Genomic DNA, 21,842 nt, shown 5'->3' with positions numbered 1-21,842 from the left:
AATAGCACTTATTATTGTTGGCTAAGTTTGGAAAAAGGTTGTTACCTTCCTGTTTAGCTCTTTTTCACTTGGTTGCCAAGGTGGCACGTCTGAAAAGCGTACCTGCGCCACACAGTAAACATACTTCTTTTTTTCTATTTGCCAAGAGACTGGGCTGAGTAAGAGAGAGGGGGAGAGAAAGAGGTGTTCATTGCAGCGCACACTCACTCACTTCTACTTCTCCCAGAAGAAGAGGGCTGCAGCTTCATCACCATGTCGCGGTTCTTGGTGAGTGATCGTCGGCTGATTCCTGCTGCCTCGTTATTTCTCCGCTCATTTGTTTCAGAAGAGCGGGGCTGCTGATGGTTGCCTGCCTGCACCATCCTCACAGCCCACGTCCTGTTTTCTTTATTATTATTAGCAAGCTTCTAACCGCAACAGCGACATCAGCACCATCACCACAGCTGAACTGCTTTTTTGTGTGTGTGTTTTTATCTCTGATGATTTCTGTTCAGGAAGAGGCGATAGGGTCTGCTTCGAAAAAATCAGCGGAAGGCGCTACTTGAAATAAATGGTCGCGGGTAAATAACAGGATACATGGAGATAACACAAGTCTGCGCCTGTGAGAAACCTGTGCAAGGTAAGAAGTGGATAAATGCGGTCACACTTCACCGTTTGTGTTTTATTCTACGCACAGATAGAGAAAACTTCCATAAAGACAGGCCCCTTCTTTTGAAAACAAAGAGCCTAGATGTGCACTTCAGCCAGGGGTTACACCTCACCTGGAAACCCCAAGGAGACACAGTCCACTGAGGATTTGCCTTCTGCTGCTTGCACCTGCAGTTTAAAAGCGCCTTGATAAACAGTCACATGTAATGCCATTATGGTGCATTTATTGCTCTTTCCTACACCTCTGCCAGTGCAGGGTTTATTGTTTGTTAAGCCTGGGTCCTCCATCTGCCTTTCAGGGAAATCCTCGGGAGGTCCCAGGAGAAGATGGAGACATTCTGGAGAAGAAAACCTCATGTTGGTAAGACTGATTTGTAGTTGTAATTGATTTCTTTATAACAACATTACAATACATTCCACAGTGAGGATGTCTTAAAAGTAGGACAAAAATGCAGTTAAACTGTGAGGTTTCAGGCAGGCGAGTTGCACATATTTTTTTTTTCACATAAGTGTTGTTTTTTTTTTACTTTTAAAAGCAGAAGGCGGAGCTTGTGCCTTCCTCACTTCGCAGATGTTCTCTATGGTGCAGTGCTGCTTTGGAAAGATGGGAAAGATGAAATCTGAGGAAAAAAAGAGTGTGCACTTTAATATAACTTGTCTCTTTCTCTGTGCTGGTGTGCGCCTACGCTATCTGTGCTCTTCATGTGCTCTGTGTATGCAGATTGCATGTTTGTCATCTGCGGCATCCTTGAGCGCAACATTACACACATAACGCAAGGTGACCTTATGCTCCTTGCACTTTAGATGGGATTTCAATTCCTCAACAATAGGTGTAATTATCCTTTTAGGAAGAAAGATGTGGCATTGCTAGCGAGACAGCTCATCTTAATGCTTCCCGTATTACTGTTAGAGTCCTCAGAGTGACTGACTACCTGAAATATTTCCTGAATCATTTCACTGTAAGCTGTTCAGACTTGCATCTCTCTTTAAGTCCACTGAAATTCCCTGAAAATAAAATTGAAATATTTCCCTAATTATATGCTTAAGCAGACCAAATGGTTTGAACAATAGTGGCCTCCCTTAATAATTAAGTATCATAGTAAGTGATAGCAGGATGATCCCAGCTGTCGTGGTAGATGCTCTATCCTTTTGCAGCTCTGTGCGGGTGCGTTATGCATAATTCAACAATGTTTTAACCTTGTTTGGAAACAGCAGATCTGTCAGCGTACATGCTCTTTCGGGAGCGGCTTTGTGTGAAAAGTTAAAATGCTCTGATAAATGATCTCAGCATTTGCGGGAAATACACCGGCTCTTGTTTGAGAGTCAACATTTTTCACATCGAGACTGATTAGAAAGGGTGACCAGACATATTAATGACCCTTAATGCATTGTGTTTATGTATGAGCCATGAGAAGAATGTCAAAGTTGGGAAATGAAGTCTTCAGCTGTTGGGTAAGACGGGCAGGCCAAGACAAGGTGTGTTTGAAGTAGACGCACGCAAAAAGGCATCATTTGAAACTTTATCAAGTTTAGAGGTTTGTAGTTTCACTTGGCAAGTGCTCGATCCTGGGCGGAGACGCAAATCCCTTTGGGGTGGGTCAGGAAGGACATCAGACATTAAAATGCTGCCAAATCAAATATGTAGAGCTACCTGCTGCTGTGACCCCTTGTGAATAAGGGAGCAACTGAAAGTAGCTTTTACGAAGTCAGCCTTTTTTAATATGCCATGGTTAATCCCTTTATCCCTCTATAGATGTCACAAGTCTTGCTCATGAGAAGCATGGAACGCAGGATGAAAAGATGAGTGAAACTGCATGACAATTTCACTAAGAAGTGGTAGAGAAGGGTTTTTTGAGCTTCTGAGAAAAAAGGGTGTGCACTTTAATTTGATAGATTAGTTAAACATGTTGTATCATGTTGACTGATGAGCTTTTGAGGGGCTGGTAGGATTTTATTTCATTTTGTCAAAGTAAAGGCTTCCCTTTTCTCGTTTCCACCATCAGTGTGAAGCTAAGTGAACCGCTAGCGAGTTTTACATTAACTTACAAGAGCCTTTCTAGTCTTCTCACTTTACAGTTTCCAAGTGTGTTGGAGTAGCTGAATTTTTGCAAAGGAGTTTTTGAACTAAACTTTGCACAAAAAGTAGGGAAATTTGTGTTTGGTCAATTATTTCTTTGTTGTTACAATTCTGCTTCTTGTCAATAAATCTTATATCATTGGGAAGCCTGTTTATTGCCAGATTTGTATTTGCGGGTTGAGCAGCAGAGTTGAATGTGTGGGTTGTGCCCACGAAAAACTTGCCACATCTTCTCTGCCTATGCCAAACAGCTTATTCTGCTATTGACTCTTGTTTTGAGCTTCTGGTACAGGAGCATAGATCCTGCTACAGGGGTCAGTTGGTGTCTGCTGCAAGCATGCCATGATTGACTGATGTGCATAGCGCCCGTGCCACTGGACAATTTCAAGCCGGTGTTCCACAAAAACAAGTTGCACCATTATTTGGAGTGAGCCCTTCAAATTTATGACCCAGTTCTATATAATAGGGAATGTGACAAGCTGGAAGTGGGCTTCCCAAGAACATAAGAAGACTGTTTCCTCACCCTGTCAGCACCCTGTTGGCAGTCTTCCACAGATTTGCAATCAAGGTTTTCAGGACTATATGGTTAAAGGTCTCTACCCGGACAATCTGGAAAAGACCTCACTACTAGAAAAACAAGGCTTGCCATCCTTGGAGGCATTCTCAATGCAGAGAGATATCAAGTTGAAATCGTGCAACTAGTGGCAATCTCATATCTCCACAGTCTGGGACTGAAGTCTGTCCTTCAAGATGATAATGGGTCTCCCACAGATTGGGGTTTAACAGAGACTACCTCCAGAATTTGTGAGTGGAGAGGATGAAATTACCTGTCTGCAGTCCTGACTTCAACTCCATTGTGGGATCAGCTTGGGTGTGCGCTTCATCCCAGAGTGACCAACACAACCACACTGGCTGACTTGTGAAAAATGTTGGTTGAAGAATAGACTTCCATCCTACAGTGTGAGGAGAAGGTGCCAGGCTGTTGTGGCTGTGTCCTTCCACATCATGCTACTGAGGCTGCTGAGAATCAATAGCAGAATAAGCTGTTTGGCATTGGCAAAGAAGAACTGGCAAGTTTTTAATGGGCACAACCCACATACTCAACTCTGCTGCTCAACCCAGCTTGTTCTTTACAAATGTGGCACTATTTAAAGGGGAATAAACAGCCTTTCCAATAATATAAAATCGATTTCCCAGAGCAAATTTTTTTTTTCAACAAAGAAGGTGTGTTTGAATCAACCAAACACAAATTTACCCACAATTTGGTGGGGGTGCTCCATTCAGCCTATAAAATTTCTTACAAGTACAAGATTTATTTGGAGCTAAAAATAAGGATGTCTGTTTTAATACATATAAAGATATGAATTAAAGATCTGTCTCCATCTTTATCCCTCAATGAAGCTCTTATTCAAAGTTTAGGAAATAAGACTTAGAACCTTATGTAGATATAGTAATCAAAGAAGTTGCTAACAATTTAATGGAGAAATAATTAAAAAATATGTGCTAATCAAAGAATGACCTCTTCTTGTACCAGCGTGAGAGTGAGCTCTCCATTGTAAATATAGTCAAACTTTTTTTTAAAAGGAGGTTTTATCAACCACAGTCAAGCTTACTAAAGCTTAACTAAAAGTGGGACATTGCAACATCACGGGGTTTGCTGGCTTGATCATGTAATACTTTGTGAAATACTGCAATGTAGGAAAAGGTTTCATCATCCTTATCTTCAATAATCACCACACCAGAGGAACATGCTGGTGCTTGAAACAGTCTTTTACTTTGTCTCTTCATAAATAAATCATCCTTTTATTTGCAGATAAGTGAACCGAGACCTCTGTGTCCCTTCTCTTACAATAAATAAAGAGCAAAAGAAAAAAAATCAATCTAAGACAAATTACTGTGTTCATCTTGAGAATAAAAAAAAAAAAGAAAGATAAAATACACAGTTATGAAACTTTACCCTAAGCTAACTAAGCTTTCTTTAGGATTTTGCTCTCATTTCAAGAGGTGATTTGGAAGGAAAATAAATGTTAGGGCAGTCTGAAAGGAAAAAAAGTATTTTAGGATTTTAAACGGAAAGAAATATAGGCAAATGGTCAAAATCTCATATTGATGTTAAATTTGTTCTGCTATGTGTGTGAGAGGCAGACTTTAGAATAAGGAGCTCTTACTTTAAGTTCTCCTTTCCTCTGTGTTGTCTTCTCTGTAGAGAAAGAGCGCCGCGTGAAAGCCAACGCGTGGGACTACAATGACAGGTTCTCTTATGCCGTAAGTTACCTGCATTAAATTTGCTTTAAGTGTTGGCTGTGGGGTTTCATCGGCGCTGTTTCTAATGATGTGAATCTTCAGGATAATCGCATCAAAACCTCAAAGTACAATATCTTCACCTTCCTGCCCATCAACTTGTTTGAGCAGTTCCAGAGGGTGGCAAACGCTTACTTCTCAGTGCTCTTAATACTGCAGGTAGGAAAAAGTGCTACTGATTGTGTCATTAAACTATAATTTGATTGATGTAGGAAACAAAGAGGGCTAATGCAAACTTTGTTCACAGCTAATTCCAGAAATATCCTCCCTGTCCTGGTTCACAACCATCGTGCCTTTGGTTTTTGTGCTCGTGATCACGGCTGTTAAGGACGCCACAGATGACTATGTTAGTTTCATTGTTTATCTCTTACAATTTGTTTGAATGCTATTCTTTTTACGTCTCTTCTTCAAATTTGTAACCCCCTTTTTTAAAAATTTCAGTTCCGATACAAGAGCGACCAACAAGTCAACAACCGGCAGTCACAGGTTCTCATCAGAGGAAGGTACTCTATGACGTTGTCATTTACACACCCAGTTCTGAAAAAGTTGGGATGTGTATGTAAAATGTAAATAAACAGAATGCAATAAAAACCGATCAAATGTTTCAGCTGAGAAAATATTTAAGAGGAAACTTTAAGAAAACAAAACAAGACGGTGTCGAATTTGATGACAGCAACAAGGATAAAAAGGTTATGACGGGCTGTGTTTACAACTGTGTAGCATCCACTCTTCTGTTAACAACAGTTCATAAATGTCTGGGAAGTGAGGAGTCCAGCTGATGGACTTTCGGGAGAGGAATATCCCATTCTTGTCAGCTTTGTTGTATTTTTCAATTCATAATGCGCCAAATATATGAAATTAGTGAAAGCAACCCAGACTCTTCTATTATGATGTCATGCTGTTGCAGCAGACCTTTATGTATCTTTCAGTCCTTCTGTTGCCTTTCCAGATGTGAAAGCTGCCAGTTCTATAGGCACTGATGCGCTGCCATCAGAGATGCATGCTTTTGAACTCAGTGATAACAAGCCGGATGGTCCCTCTGCTCTTTAGACCAAAGGATGTGGCGTCCGTGTTTTCCAAAAATAATTTCCATTTTTGATTCATTTGACCAAAGAATAGTTTTCCACTTTGCTTCAGTCCATTTTGAATGAGATTTGCCTCCAAGAGACAGAGGCGTGTCTGCTTCGTGTGATCGAGCTTTAACCTGCATTTGTGGGTGATACGGTGAACTGTGTTCATAGACAGTGATTTCTGGAAGTGTTTCTGAGCCCACACAGTGACCTCCATGAGAGAATCACACCTGTTTTAATGCAGTGGCATCTGAAGGCCTATAGATCTCAGACATACAGTATTGATCTGTGGCCTGGAGATTTCTCCAGATACTCTGAATCTTTTGATGATATTATGTGTGTAGATGATGTTAAAGTCTTCACAACTTTATGTGGAGGAACATTATTTTTAAGTTTTTTGTTATTTTTGTACTTTGGTCAACCTCCGCCTGTCTTTACTTCTGAGAAACTCTGCCTCTCTAAGATGTCTTTTCATGTTACTGACTTGCTGCCAAATCAAAATCTTCCTCCAGCTATTTCAGTTTAGCACCACTTACCTCTCTGGCCTTTGTTGATCACATCTTAAGTTTTTTAAAGACGTGTTGCTGACACTGAATTCCAAAGAAGCTAATATTTTTCATGAAATACAAAAATGTTTCAGTCAATCCTTTATTTACCATGGGCACCTTTGAGCACTTATTAAATAACTGTAACTCTGTTACTGTTTCTGCTGGAGACAAAAGTCAAACTGTTTCAGAATGAAGAGAAGACATGCTTTATGGGGGGATTTGGTGTATCGTGGTAATATGAGACATTAATAATGGACTGCTGTCTTAACATGGACAGGAAAAATCAGGTCTGCTTAGATTTTACCATGTGCACTTCCCATTTTGGAATCATTGCATTCTGTGATTATTTACATTTTGGGCAGCGTCCCAACTCAACTCTGGAATTGGATTTGTAGATGCTTTCCTGCAGAGGCTACATTTACAGCTATTCCTAACCTTTTGTGTTTCCTGTTTTTCAAGTTTGCAGAATGAAAAATGGATGAACGTTCGAGTAGGGGATATCATCAAACTAGAGAACAATCAGTTTGTTGCTGTGAGTAAAGCATTGCTACGACACTGTCACACTACATGCTAGACTGTAATATCAGCCTTTTAGATTAACATATAGTAAAGAAAATAGGTTCTTTTGGGAGAAATGGGGCCAGTTAAGTGCTGTTGCAGGTTCAGTGATGCAGAAATTGATTTATTGCCTTTTTTTCCACTGCTGAGTATTTTGTATTGGATTCACACACAGGCAGACATCCTCCTTCTCTGTAGCAGTGAGCCTTATGGTCTGTGCTATGTTGAGACTGCAGAGCTAGATGGGTAAGTTCTGCGCAAGGTATGAAAAGTAAGATGGGAGCAATTGCACAAGACATTCATATGAGCACAAAAAGTGCATGCGTATATTTAATTTGACGTTTAGCAAAAATAGCCAACTTTTCTTTGTCTTCCTTTTTCTTCCCTCCAGAGAGACCAATCTAAAAGTCCGTCAGGCTTTAACCGTTACCTCAGATTTAGGAGACATTTCTAAACTGATGGACTTTGATGGTGAGATGATGCCAAAGTTTTTATTTTCACATTTTCTCTCATTTTTGTCTACTTATATCTAATTATTTGCGACGGTTTGATCAGTCATGGCTGACGAATCTTTTTCTTTTTCTTCCTTTGTTCCTCAGGGGAAGTCATTTGTGAGCCTCCAAACAACAAGCTGGATAGGTTTACTGGAACATTATACTGGAAAGGCAATAAATATCCTCTGGATAATGAAAAAATGCTTCTGCGGGGCTGTGTACTCAGAAACACTGAGTGGTGCTTTGGAATGGTCATATTTGCTGGTAATAGTTGCTTTTTAATGGTTTTATTCTCCACATCCATTAGCTGCGTCTATATTTTTCTTCTTTGCCTCGATGGAAAGGTCACGGACAGTCTTATTAATATTCTTTCAACACTGACAGTTGTTTGCACATCTGCCCAACAGGCTCACAAACCAAACTGATGCAGAACTGTGGAAGGACGAAACTGAAAAGGACCAGTATCGACAAACTCATGAACACTCTGGTTTTGTGGGTAGGCTGATTTTTGTAACTCTGCTTTGCATTTTACGATGCTAGCATGGGCTGATGATTGTGGCTTAGTTGGCTATTTTATAGGCAGCTGTTCTAGTTGTAAATAAATTGCATAAATGATAAATTTCTCTTTAAAAGCTGGCAGTCCAGAGTTACATTCACTGGTTTTAAATGTCACATTTTGTGCCTTTTACTACAGATATGCTCATATAAGCATATAAAACATACCACTTTATTTGATGCATCTTTGGGAACAAAAATATGTACTCTTGTCTTTTTTTCAGATTTTCGCCTTCCTTATTTGTATGGGAGTTATTTTGGCAGTTGGACACACTATTTGGGAAACGTATGTCGGCACAAACTTCAGAGTGTTTTTGCCGTGGGACACGTTCCAGATTAGCGCTGTGTTCTCTGGATTCCTCACCTTCTGGTCCTACATCATCATCCTCAACACTGTTGTGCCCATCTCGCTGTATGTCAGGTAAGCACCTATGCAGTCGTTGTAAAAGTCATTTTCAAATTAAGCCCGTCACACTGACTAGGAAGTTGGTAAATAGTTGTATTGCTCAATAAAACTTCATCAGTGTGGAAGTCCTGCGACTTGGTCACAGTCACTTCATTAACTGGGACCGGAAGATGTACCACAGCCCGATGGGCACTGCAGCCCAAGCTCGCACCACCACCCTGAATGAGGAGCTGGGCCAAGTGGAGTTCATCTTCTCTGACAAGACAGGCACGCTCACCCAGAACATCATGGTCTTCAGCAAGTGCTCCATTAATGGACAGATGTATGGTATGGAGCTTTAGTACTACATCGGGTTAAAACACTGGGCTAATTAGCCTCTCAGTTAAATTGGGCTACTCTTCAACAAAAACTGCTGAACAGTTAAGCATGGGACCTAAATGTTTTTTGCTTTGTTTAGTTTGTTCACCCTAAAATGTTAAAATTGTTTGGTCAAATTTACTGTAGAAGACTTCGGGGGTAATGCTGGGAGCCAGGTCCAACTACAGAGGCAATTACTTCTTAATCTTTGACAAAATAATTAATGATAAAGCTCTCGATTGTTCGCCTTTCCCACCACATCTCCGACTTGTTCGGTGTTTATAACCCAGTTAGAGCTATCTCCCTTTAAGTGTTCCTAGAATCAGATCCAAGTGCACTGAGGCTGCTTTCGTTTACCGCGCTCCTGTTCTTTGGAACCAGCTACCTGCTGATCAGTGATCAATCACATCTGCGGCTACATTCAAAAACAGGCTCAAAGCCTTTTTTTCCACACAGGCCTTCAGTCAATAGCTGAGTGCTTGTGCTTTAACCCCTTAACGCCTATCATATTTGAAACATGGGTTTTTGAGACTTCTACATCATTAGTGAGTGAGATCTTCCCTCCCCTCCCTTGAAAAGAAATAGATTGCATGATATGTTTTTCAGCAATAAATAACAACATTTTTTAAAAACTTGAATTTTCTGGCAATTATTTCATGGTTCAGGCTTTAAGGGGTTAGGGGGAATTGTAAACCTGCAGAGGTTTTTATGTTTTTCTCTTCTTTGTTAAGCACACTGTGTTCACTTATAATCAAATGTGCTATATAAATAAAACTGCCATTGTTACTTTTATGTTTTTAGGTGATGTCTATGATGAATTTGACCAGAAGGTGGAAATTACTGAGGTGAGCAGATTGAAAAAAGCAGAAATTCTTTCTCTTTCTAGTGAAACAGATGTGACACAATCATTGCGCTGGTGCTTTAATGTCTCAGAAAACAGCCTGCGTGGATTTTTCCTTCAACCCTCTCTGCGACAGAAGGTTCAAGTTTTACGACAGCAGCTTGGTTGAAGCCATCAAAATGGAGGATCCTGCAGTGCAGGAGTTTTTCAGGCTGCTGGCTTTGTGTCACACTGTCATGCCAGAGGAGAAGAGTGAAGGTAAACATACATGATCCAGAAACTGTAGCTGTAATAATTCAAATAACTCTGATTCACTGATGTGTTTATGTTCAAATGAAGGAAATTTGGTGTACCAGGCACAGTCACCTGATGAGGGAGCGCTGGTCACTGCGGCGCGAAACTTTGGGTTTGTCTTCCGGGCGCGAACCCCAGAAACCGTCACGCTGTGTGAGATGGGACGAACCGTCACCTACCAGCTTCTGGCCATACTGGACTTCAACAACGTGCGCAAGAGAATGAGTGTCATTGGTTAGGTCTTCACTTATAAAAGCAACACACAAGTAGTCATCATGAAACTCTGTGGACAATAATTACGAAATAGCAGCACGAGGCAACATGTCTGATTATTTTGTATCTACTGACAATTTAGTTGACAGCCAAATAATCCATGTTTTATTTTTCCTCTTGCTGTGCTTTGTCTTGTTTGATAGTGAGAAGCCCAGAAGGCCAGATTAAACTCTACTCCAAAGGCGCTGACACGATTATTTTCGAACGTCTGGATCCATCCTGTGAAAACCTCATGTACACTACCTCAGAACACCTTAGTGTAGGTGTTATCGCAGTGGATAACATAATGTCTCCTTTGTAAATAATTGCGCTGTGGATTGCAGATTTAATGATTTATTCTCTTAGTCAGATGTTTATTTTTCCATCGTTTTTCATGCAGGAATTTGCTGGGGAAGGGCTTCGAACATTGGCTCTGTCCTACAAAGACCTCGATGAAGATTATTTTAAAGTTTGGATGAAGAGGCTTCTCTTTGCCAGCACTGTAATAGAGAATCGCGAAGATCAGCTTGCTGTCCTTTACGACGAGATCGAACTGGGCATGAAGGTAAAATTGACATGCTTTTGTTTACACTCCTAAAGCAATCGATCGCATTTAGTCCTGATGACTCACTGCTGACTTTGTTGAAGCTTCTAGGAGCCACGGCGATTGAAGACAAACTTCAGGAGGGAGTTCCAGAGACCATCGCCTGCCTAAATCTAGCTGACATTAAAATCTGGGTCCTTACAGGAGATAAACTAGGTACCTGTGAATGATGACTTTAATATTGGCTGGATTGTCTGTGGAAAGATACACGACTGTAAACTGTTTAATTTCATTAGAGACAGCAATGAACATTGGCTACTCCTGCAACATGCTGCGAGATGACATGAATGAGGTGTTTGTTATCTCCGGCCACACCCTGCAGGATGTGCAGCAGCAGCTCAGGTGACACATTTTTTGCATTTAATTCACATTCAGGGTGGTATTCTTTGAATATTAAATGTCCCATTTATAGAAAGTCTGTGGATTTAAAATGCTAAAAAGCCTTCTTGAAGAGAATTCTGGTGTGATTCACTTTTACTGCCTTGCATCTATCCTCAGGAGCGCCAAAGAGCACATCCTCGGCCTGAGTTGCGTGAGCAGTGCAGGACATGTTGAGAAGACGGATGCGTTTGCAGACGATTCTGTGTTTGAAGAAGCTATAATTGCAGAGTATGCCTTAGTTATCAATGGACACAGTCTGGTAAGATAACAATGAAAAGTGGTTTCACGGAGATTGCCTTTAATTAAATGCTCATTTTTACTTCTGCACTTGTTTTTGTTTTGTTACTGATGCCCGTTGGTTTCACACTGTTTGCTAAATGGCTCCGATGTTCTTTGATGAGTCTGCTGCGTCTGTGCCTGCTGCCAACTGAACAAAGTCTACAATAAGCTCTGCCCTCGGCTCTATTACAGGATTTTATTAACATCATTTTGCACGCGAGCTGCTCTCTTGCTGTGCCCAGGGCAGAGTGCGTGATGCACACAGGGATGTTGCTTAGTGTCCCCTCCGCAGGGGGTTGATGTTACACCGCGGTAATGATAGATTTAATAGGTGTGGTGTGGGTACTCTGCCCTTCAGGCTCACGCTCTGGAGCCCCAGCTGGAGCACATCCTGTTGGATTTGGCCTGTCTATGTAAAACGGTGATCTGCTGCCGCGTCACGCCGATGCAGAAAGCTCAGGTGGTGGAGCTGGTGAAGAGGCACAAGAGAGCTGTCACCTTGGCCATAGGAGACGGAGCCAATGATGTCAGCATGATCAAGAGTAAGTTTCAGATCATCCACGTGTGGCGTGCATGTAGTATGTATTACTATTACAAAGTGAAGTATAACATTTACAAGTAAACACTTGAAAAGAAATATCAGGAATTCTCAAGAAAATATCACAAACTGATGTGGATGCACACTCTTCTGCATCCAAGGACTCCGTTCACGTGTGTGTAGAGGGAATTTTCAGCCTTGCCAGAGGTGACAAATTAAAGGAAAAACCTGAGGGGAGCTGGAAATTCTGTTATGCTTTGGAGGGAAATTTTGCTGGCATGGTTAAAGATCACAGGGAGCACTCTCTTGCAGGATGAGAATGCCCACATCCACAGGGCACAAGGATCAATGAAAGATTTTTATAAACTTTGTGAATCATATTATATGAATTAAGCAGTCAAACTGCTGAGTACTTACTCAGTTTGTTCATATTTTCTGCTTAACAGATTTTTTTGGGGTATACGATACAATAGTGAAATTACCTCCCTTACCCCAACACCTTACAACCAGCCACACACTGCGTAAGAGGCTGGTTGTAAAAACATTTCTTCATTTATAAAAAAAAAACTCAGTCCAGACTGTTATTTAACGATGTTTGTGAATATATTTCCAGAATCTTGTCAGCTGTTTGTAATGACAAATATTTCAGTTATGAAGGGCATTGCTTCACACACTGTGTGTCTTACTCAGCTGCTCACATCGGTGTTGGGATCAGCGGACAGGAGGGGATGCAGGCTGTTCTGGCCTCAGATTACTCCTTTGCCCAGTTCCGGTACCTGCAGAGGCTCTTGTTGGTTCACGGACGCTGGTCTTACTTCCGCATGTGTAATTTTCTGGGATATTTCTTCTACAAGAACTTCGCCTTCACCCTGGTGCACTTCTGGTACGGTTTCTTCTGCGGCTTCTCAGCTCAGGTAAGAAAACTGTAATGAAGCCTTCAAGCATATTTGAAGCTTTTTTTATGTTTGTGTTAAATCAATTATGCATGCCAACTGTCAGGTCTGGTTTTGTGGTGAGGTCACGGAGGCTGACCTCAGGACCACTGGAGTAAATGTGTCTCCTTCTGACTCTGTAGAAGCCACAAGGCCTGTCAGGAGTGTCTTTTATCTAATTTAGGAACAGACCTAGTCCATTTTGTTCCTAATAGACTAAAGTTGAAGGAGATGTGTTCACTTTGTCTGGAAGGAAGAGTGGTGAGCAGAAGAAATAATCTAAGTGTTCCCTGCTGGAGGACAGTCTTCACAACCGGGGACAATACAGTCTGTCAAACCTTCTCCTGGTACACCAGCACAGACAGGCTTACCTGTGTAGAGTTTTCAAAAGTAGAAGAGGCAGAGCCTTCAGCTATCAGGCACAACTATGCACTTTGTCAGGCAGACACCCTCTCTGCTTTTAAGGTTTCTTTTAAAACTTTTACATAGCTCTTAAAATTAGGGATGTTTCAGGTGATCCTGTAGTCATGAATGTATAGGCTCAGACTGCTACTGTACTTGATTCAGACTGCCTTTGTTTAGAATAAAAAGTGAATGTTATGTACTTTTATACTTATTGTACCATAGACTCTAAATAAGGTGAAACCAGTGAGCTATTCCATGTCACTGACTTTCATCCATGTTCTTCCAGCTTGTGTTCAGTCTTGTTTTCCTTGATGCATCTGTCCTCCTCTCTGCTCTGATCTTCCCTTTGTTCTCTCCGATATTGAGCTGAAAGAAATTTTCATGCACGAGACCTCTCGCTCTTCTGAATGTTTGTGCTGTATGGTTGGAAAAAACCCTGCTCTAACAAAATGTCCACTTTCCATAGACTGTGTATGACCAGTGGTTCATCACCCTCTTCAACATTGTCTATACATCGCTGCCAGTACTAGCGATGGGACTTTTTGATCAGGTGATAATAGCTCTTGTACAAAGTTAAAGCATACTTAAGTTTTATTTCAATGTGGCTATGCATATTTAAAAAATTTGCACAAAAATCGAACTTTTTCTTATTTCAGTAATCTCTCTCTAATGGTAAGCTCCAGAGCCGTTTCATAGTTTAATTTTGTTTCTTCTTTTCAAGATACTGTCAAGTCATTCAGGTGAATATTTTATTACTGTTGACCTCTTTCACTGTGTCATGATTGATAAACCCATCAGACGTACCTAAAAGTCTAACCCTACAGTAGGTTGTAGCTTAAATTTAACCCATGCGATTAGCGTTCCTAATCCCAATTTACAGTGGCTTGCAAAAGTATTCGGCCCCCTTGAACTTTCCCACATTTTATCACATTACAGCCACAAACATGAATCAATATATTGGAATTCCACCTGAAAGACCAATACAAAGTGGTGTACACGTGAGAAGTGGAACAAAAATCATACATGATTCCAAACATTTTTTACAAATAAATAACTGCAAAGTGGGGTGTGCGTTATTATTCAGCCCCCTTTGGTCTGAGTTCAGTCAGTTACCCATAGACATTGCCTGATGAGTGCTAATGACTAAACAGAGTGCACCTGTGTGTAATCTAATGTCAGTACAAATACAGCTGCTCTGTGACGGCCTCAGAGGTTGTCTAAGAGAATATTGGGAGCAACAACACCATGAAGTCCAAAGAACACACCAGACAGGTCAGGGATAAAGTTATTGAGAAATTTAAAGCAGGCTTAGACTACAAAAAGATTTCCCAAGCATTGAACATCCCACGGAGCGCTGTTCAAGCGATCATTCAGAAATGGAAGGAGTATGGCACAACTGTAAACCTACCAAGACAAGGCCGTCCACCTAAACTCACAGGCCGAACAAGAAGAGCGCTGATCAGAAATGCAGCCAAGAGGCCCATGGTGACTCTGGACGAGCTGCAGAGATCTACAGCTCAGGTGGGGGAATCTGTCCACAGGACAACTATTAGTCGTGCACTGCACAAAGTTGGCCTTTATGGAAGAGTGGCAAGAAGAAAGCCATTGTTAACAGAAAACCATAAGAAGTCCCGTTTGCAGTTTGCCACAAGCCATGTGGGGGACACAGCAAACATGTGGAAGAAAGTGCTCTGGTCAGATGAGACCAAAATGCAAAACGCTATGTGTGGTGGAAAACTAACACTGCACATCACTCTGAACGCCATCCCCACTGTCAAATATGGTGGTGGCAGCATCATGCTCTGGGGGTGCTTATCTTCAGCAGGGACAGGGAAGCTGGTCATAGTTGATGGGAAGATGGATGAAGCCAAATACAGGGTAATCTTGGAAGAAAACCTCTTGGAGTCTGCAAAAGACTTGAGACTGGGGCAGAGGTTCACCTTCTAGCAGGACAACTACCCTAAACATAAAGCCAGGGCAACAATGGGATGGTTTAAAACAAAACATATCCATGTGTTAGAATGGCCCAGTCAAAGTCCAGATCTAAATCCAATCGAGAATCTGTGGCAAGATCTGAAAACTGCTGTTCACAAACGCTGTCCATCTAATCTGACTGAGCTGGAGCTGTTTTGCAAAGAAGAATGGGCAAAGATTTCAGTCTGTAGATGTGCAAAGCTGGTAGAGACAGACCCTAAAAGACTGGCAGCTGTAATCGCAGCAAAAGGTGGTTCTACAAAGTATTGACTCAGGGGGCTGAATAATTACACACACCCCACTTTTCAGTTATTTATTTGTAAAAAATGTTTGGAATCATGTATGATTTTCGTTCCACTTCTCACGTGTGCACCACTTTGTATTGGTCATTCACGTGGAATTCCAATAAATTGATTCCTGTTTGTGGCTGTAATGTGACAAAATGTGGAATACTTTTGCAAGCCACTGTATACTTTACACTCATCCGCTTTAACTGACCATTTGTCATAAAACTGCTGCAGAACATTTCCCCCATTATCCTCCCATCATTTATTTCTTATTAAAATAAACAAAAGAGTCTATAATATCATACTCATGCTTTGTTTGTTTTCTAAAGGACGTCAATGACCAGAACAGCCTTCGCTACCCAAGTCTGTACAAACCCGGCCAGCAAAACCTTCTCTTCAACAAGCGTCAGTTTTTCCTGTGCACCCTGCAGGGGGTTGCCACGTCATTCCTGCTTTTCTTCATTCCCTACGGGGCTTTCCCTCTCATGGTGAAAGAAGACGGCTCCTCCTTTTCAGACCAACAGGCGTTCGCCGTCACCATAGCAACGTCCTTGGTCATTGTTGTAAGTGTTCAGGTGAGACTGTAAATATCACAAAATACTGCCAAAACAGGACTGCTAAATGAAAAGAGGGTCTTATTTTTATTATTATGGTTTGATGTACGTCTGCTCCAAGATCGGACTCGACACGCACTACTGGACTGCCGTCAATCACCTCTTCATATGGGGGAGCCTGATGGTGTACTTTGCCATATTATTTGCAATGCAGAGCGACGGCTTATTTGGCATTTTTCCGAGCAGCTTCCCATTTATCGGTGAGTCTGGTTCAGTGTGGCCCGCGCAAGAAAATTACGTTGATACGAGAAAATTGCATTTCCTTTTATTCCTCCTCAGGCACGGCTCGTAACTGTCTGTCAGAGAAGAGTGTGTGGTTGGTTGTTCTGCTCACCACTGTGGTGTGTGTTATGCCTGGCTTAGTCGTCAAGTTCCTCAGAGTGGATCTTTTCCCGACGTTGACAGACAAGGTACAGCAACTGCAAGTTTACTCAAAATACTTTATTGAGACATTGTAGATAGTTTACAAAAAAAAGGTTAACGCAAGAGAAGTTTGTCAGAAAAAGACCCCAGATTTGATCAAATTTGCCACCATGATTCTGGATGGAGCAGTGGATCTTTTTAAGACTAAGACACAACATGAGATCAGCAAGCCACTGAACATGGGTGGGCGGGGCAGCAGCCTTCCACCTTACCAAAATGGCACGTCTAACCGAGAGGCAACCAGAGGACAGCAAATGATGTTTTGCCCCGATAACATACTTATCATCCTCCCCCACTGTAGCAAAGAGAGCAAATAGGGGGTTAAGAGCCCGTTTCAGGTCAGTAGCCTTGTTCAGAGTACAAAAAACTCCTCCCGAAAATGTGCGAAGGCAGGGCAGGTCCAAAACATGTGGGTGTGATTGGCATCATCAGACCCACACCTATTACAGCGAGGGTCTAAGCCAGGATGAATCTTAGATAATTTGGATTTAGATAAATGGGCCCTATGAACTACTTTAAATTTTAATAGGGAGTGGTGAACGCAGAGTGGTGTGGAATTTACCAAATGTCATCTGACATAGATATACCCAACTCTTCTCCCCATGTGGATTTAAGGCCTTCAGAGGGAGCTGAAGTTACAGCAACTGCAAGTTTGAGCAAGACAATGAACACTTGGTGGAAGTAACTATGTCAGTATAGTAAAGTATGAAGCTTCATACTTCAACTAAATTTAATAGGCAAATAGTACTTCACTATATTTATCTGACAGCAGTAGTTAATAGTAACTCTCCGGATTAAGATTTTTTACAAAAAACCCCAAAACAAGCCTACTGACAATTATCCGGTTGTTCATAAAAAGTAATAACTAAGGGAAATTCCAAATAATAAATAGAAATCAGTGAAGCATATCCTCCCTATATCCTCTCTAGACTCCTTAAATTAATCTGTAAACCAGCCTCTACGACTAAAACAAGTAGACTTAAGAATCAAACCAACTGCAGCAGTAAAATGCTGTTTACAGTATTGGTAACCTTATACTTATCATATGAGTTTCTGCAGAATTAGCACTTTTACATACAATATATTGTCAAAAATATTTACTCACCGAACTAAATCATTGAATTCAAGAGTGCAATCACTTCCACGGCCACAGGTGTATAAAATCAAGCGCCTAGGCATGCAGACTGCTTCTACAAATATTTGGGAAAGAATGGGTCGCCCTCAGGAGCTCAGTGAAGTCCAACATGGTACTGTGATAGGTCCAATCATTAAATTTTGCCGCTATTAAACATTACACAGTACCTTCATCTGTTAGTTCTAACAAAGTTAATGTTATAATGTTATACATGTTATATAATTTTATAACAAAGTGGAAGTGATGGAAACAGCAACTCAGCCACAAAGAGCTAGGCCACGTAAAACGGAGCAGGGTCAGCGGATGCAGAGGCACATACTGCGCAGATGTCACCAACTTTCTGCAGAATCAATCGCTACAGACCTCCAAGCTTCATGTTGCCTTCAGATTTGCTTAAGGACAGTTTTTAGACCCTTGTGAAAGGCAGTGGTGTAACACACACTGGGGTGATGCTTGATGCTGTTGCCAGGAGAACAGCACTTATCTGAGGGTATAAATTTAAGTATAAAGTTTGGTGTTGGGCTCAGCCCTTTAGTTCCAGTTAAAGGAACTCTTAATGCTTCAGCACACAAAGACATTTTGGGCAATTTCACGCTCCCAACTTTGTGGGAACCGTTTGGAGACGGCCCCTTCCTGTTACAACATGACTGCATGCCAGTGCACAAAGCAGTTTTATAAAGACATGGATGATCCAGTTTGGTGTGGAATAACTTGACTGGCCTGCACCTCCACCTGACATAACATGTTTGGGATGAATTAGAGTGGAAACTGTGAGCCAAGCTTTCTTCTCAAACATCAATGTCTGACCTTACAAATGTGCATCTGGAAGAATGGCCAAAGATTCCCATAAACATCGCTAAACCTTGTGGACAGTCTTCCCAGATAGTTCAAGCTGTTATAGCTGAGAAGGGTGAAGTGACATCATATTAATCCCTCCTTTTGGCAATATAGTGTATACTTTGGTAATAAATATTTTGTACGTTCTAAATTAGATTTAGGTCTTTGCTTTATACATTGGGGACTTTTTATATTTAATACACGTGTTGTGTATTTACACACTTTTCCATGATGTATTTCCGCAGGTTCGTCGTCTCCAACAGTCCAGGAAGAAACAAGGACCTCAGGAACAGAACCTGAGGCGAGTACGCAGGACAAGCTCCCGCCGCTCTGCCTACGCCTTCTCCCACCAACAAGGCTTCGGCGAGCTGATTACCTCAGGCAAAAACATGAGGAGGAGCACAGTCTCTTCACTTTGCTCCCCTGAAAGAACAGCACAAAGCCACAGCTCCAGCTGGATAGAAAGCATGTTAAAGAGGAAAAATGAAGTTTCCTGTGCCTCACCTGAAAGTGAAGGTGGAGCACCAGAAAGCAGCAACAGTGCAATACAGACTTGAAGCAAAAAAAGCACGGAGACTGAACTCGACGTTTAAGACGCTGCATAGAGTAAAGGGTACCGTATGCATGGATCCTGCAGACCAAGCACAATTTTGGGTGAATCTTTGCTCAAATCAGCTACACAAATGTACCTCAGTTATTTTTGTTTTTTAAAGTGTGAGTTGTGCGAACACTGAATGTTATAAATGCCAGCCAAAACATAATTAAACGAAGGAACCACTCCCAAACGAACAAAGAAACTGGCAAACTCTCACTCTGACACTCATGACAATATTTGCATGAATTGCGAAAGTTAAAGAAACATTTATAGTTGCTCAGAAATAACCCAGTTTGACCTCAGTTTTGTACCATTATAATGGCATGTCCTCTTCTGATTAATAAAGACCTTTCAGTACTTTTAGCTGTTACCAAACAAACCTTTGTGCAATAAAAACAAACCCAGTTCCCCAAAAAGTCAGAACGATGTATAAAATGTAAACAACGGCAGAATGGCAATCACTTGCAAATCTCACACGCCCATAGTGTATTCACAATACACCACAGAAAACTTATCAGATGTTTAAACTCAGGAAACATTTGAAGAAAAACATTTGATTTTCAATTTGATGCCATCAACACATCTCAAAAAAGCTGGGACATGGCCATCTTTATCACAATGTAGCATCTGTCCTTAAACATCTGGGAACTGACCAGCTGCTGAACTTTTGGGATATTGTCCCACTCTAGTTTAATATATCCCAGAGGAGATGGCAGCGTTTCTAGATCGTGTTCACATTTATCGATGGCACAGTGAACTGTGTTCTCACACAATGATTTCTGAAACTGTGCAGTGATTTCTGTGGCAGAATTTTTGGCCTCACCCCCTGCGCACAGAGATTTCTCCAGATTCTCTGAATCTTTTGATGATATAATGTACTGTAGATGATGAGACATTCAAAGTCTTTGCGATATTACATCAAGGAACATTATCCTGAAAATTTTCCACAATTTGTATACAGTTTTTTTCATATCCAATCATCTTATTCAACCTAATTAGCCACACTTTTGTTGCCCCAACTTTTCTGAAATATGTTGCTGTCATCAAATTGAAACAATGTTTTTCATCAAACAGTAAAATGTCTCAGTTTAATCATTTGACATGCTTTCTAGGTTTTATCGTGTGGGTTTGTGAGATTCGCAGATCATCGCATTCTGTTTTTATTTACATCTTACACAATGCCCCAACTCTTTTAGGGCTGGGCTTGTAAATTACAAAAGGGAAGATCGCCCTGGCCACAAGTACAAAAAGCATCATCTTTAAAAACTATGCACTGAAACACACTTTCGTCTTAACATACATCCAATACTTAAAAAATAAGTATTGTAAATGCTGAACTAATGCTGCTGAATAGGATGATAAGCACAATAAATTACAGATTTTAAACTTTTAATATATTTTACAGTTTGTGGCATATAGCATGCCACAATGACACTGCTCTGAGATCCATTGCCCTGTGCTGTGCCTTTAATAATTTCTGTTAAAGACGGTTCTTTTCTATTTAATATTTCATCTCTGATTTGGCCTGAGTATATTTAAGGACAAAGTAAAACTGAAATGCATGGCTTGAGTAAGACATATGGAAATAAGGGAGGTTTGATCATACGTCAAAGAAACATCGAATAAGTGGAGAAGTTTTAAATGTAAAAAATTACTTAAACCATCGGTTTTTTGAAGTAGTTCATAAAAGAGATGCAAACACAGGCCAGGTAAAATATGATATAATAAAGGCGTTTGAGCATTTTGCCATTGATGGATTCATAAGGAAAGAATGAGATATACCCCTAGCTGAAAACCCTCACATAGTGTTCTTCTTCTTTCGACTGCTTTCATTAGGGGTCACCACAGATTATCTGCCTCCATCTCAGCCTATCCTTAATATCTTCCTCTGTCACACCAACCCCCCTGCATGTCCTCCTCCACCACATCCATGAACCTGCTCCCTCGTTTCCTCCTGCCTGGCAGCTTCATATTATAAAATAACCACTCTCTCCTCCACATCTCCAAACCATCTCTTGCCTCGCTCACAAACTTATTTGGATTTGCATTTTAACCATTTACTTGATTCATACTTAATTTTTTATTATCATTTTACACGAATAACATGTAAAAGGGGCCACTTTTATGTCCTACGAAACACCCCCCCCCCCCCATTTCTTTTGCATATGATATATGATGCATAGACCTCTAAGCCTCCAACAATCACTGCTCTTTTGTGAAGTAAAAAATGTTACTGTGCAGAAGTTAACATCCAGCATTTGAGCCTTTTGAATATCTTTAATACACTTACAACCCCAACAGTCTGCGTTTCCATTGATGCACATGGAGAGAGGGTTTTGTTTGCCTTTTAATGTTAGTGTCTGAAAATTTAATATAGATGAATTTTATACAGCACAAGTTTGTTTTGGTTGTTGTTCTCACATTTGCTTTCTTTTTG

At 41.0% G+C, this 21,842-nt stretch overlaps 1 protein-coding gene across 3 annotated transcripts; it reads left to right on the top strand.

The window, feature by feature from the left end:
* Positions 1-182: 182 nt before the first annotated feature.
* Positions 183-21,802, top strand: atp8b4 (ATPase phospholipid transporting 8B4). Of its 3 annotated transcripts, none has more exons than XM_085462133.1 (29): positions 183-267; positions 495-619; positions 948-1,009; positions 4,932-4,990; positions 5,072-5,185; positions 5,274-5,372; positions 5,468-5,529; positions 7,104-7,176; positions 7,378-7,448; positions 7,594-7,673; positions 7,802-7,960; positions 8,104-8,192; positions 8,476-8,672; positions 8,776-8,984; positions 9,816-9,859; positions 9,948-10,113; positions 10,195-10,383; positions 10,566-10,681; positions 10,802-10,966; positions 11,050-11,161; positions 11,242-11,347; positions 11,504-11,645; positions 12,024-12,207; positions 12,894-13,117; positions 14,007-14,090; positions 16,131-16,364; positions 16,477-16,615; positions 16,695-16,825; positions 19,056-21,802. In XM_085462133.1, the coding sequence occupies exons 3-29, from the start codon at positions 976-978 to the stop codon at positions 19,365-19,367; spliced, it is 3,594 nt and encodes a 1,197-aa protein (XP_085318259.1). In that variant the 5' UTR covers positions 183-267; positions 495-619; positions 948-975; the 3' UTR covers positions 19,368-21,802. The 3 variants fall into 3 exon arrangements, with proteins under 3 accessions (XP_085318259.1, XP_085318258.1, XP_085318260.1); XM_085462132.1 differs by having other exon boundaries at positions 16,131-16,376; XM_085462134.1 differs by lacking the exon at positions 14,007-14,090 and having other exon boundaries at positions 16,131-16,376.
* Positions 21,803-21,842: the final 40 nt, after the last annotated feature.

Source organism: Copadichromis virginalis, linkage group LG7 (assembly GCF_057382275.1).
Source record: "Copadichromis virginalis isolate Kocher_CV1m ecotype Utaka linkage group LG7, C_Virginalis_male_GT1.1, whole genome shotgun sequence".
NCBI lineage: Eukaryota > Metazoa > Chordata > Actinopteri > Cichliformes > Cichlidae > Copadichromis > Copadichromis virginalis.
This window is presented reverse-complemented; position numbering and strand designations above follow the sequence as displayed.

Coding starts and splice junctions, on each gene's coding strand:
- atp8b4 (XM_085462132.1), top strand. CDS start 976: ATGGAGACATTCTGGAGAAGAAAACCTCATGTTG. Junction 5,373..5,467: donor AGGACGCCACAGATGACTAT/GTTAGTTTCATT, acceptor TAAAAATTTCAG/TTCCGATACAAGAGCGACCA. Junction 10,682..10,801: donor CTACCTCAGAACACCTTAGT/GTAGGTGTTATC, acceptor TTTTTCATGCAG/GAATTTGCTGGGGAAGGGCT.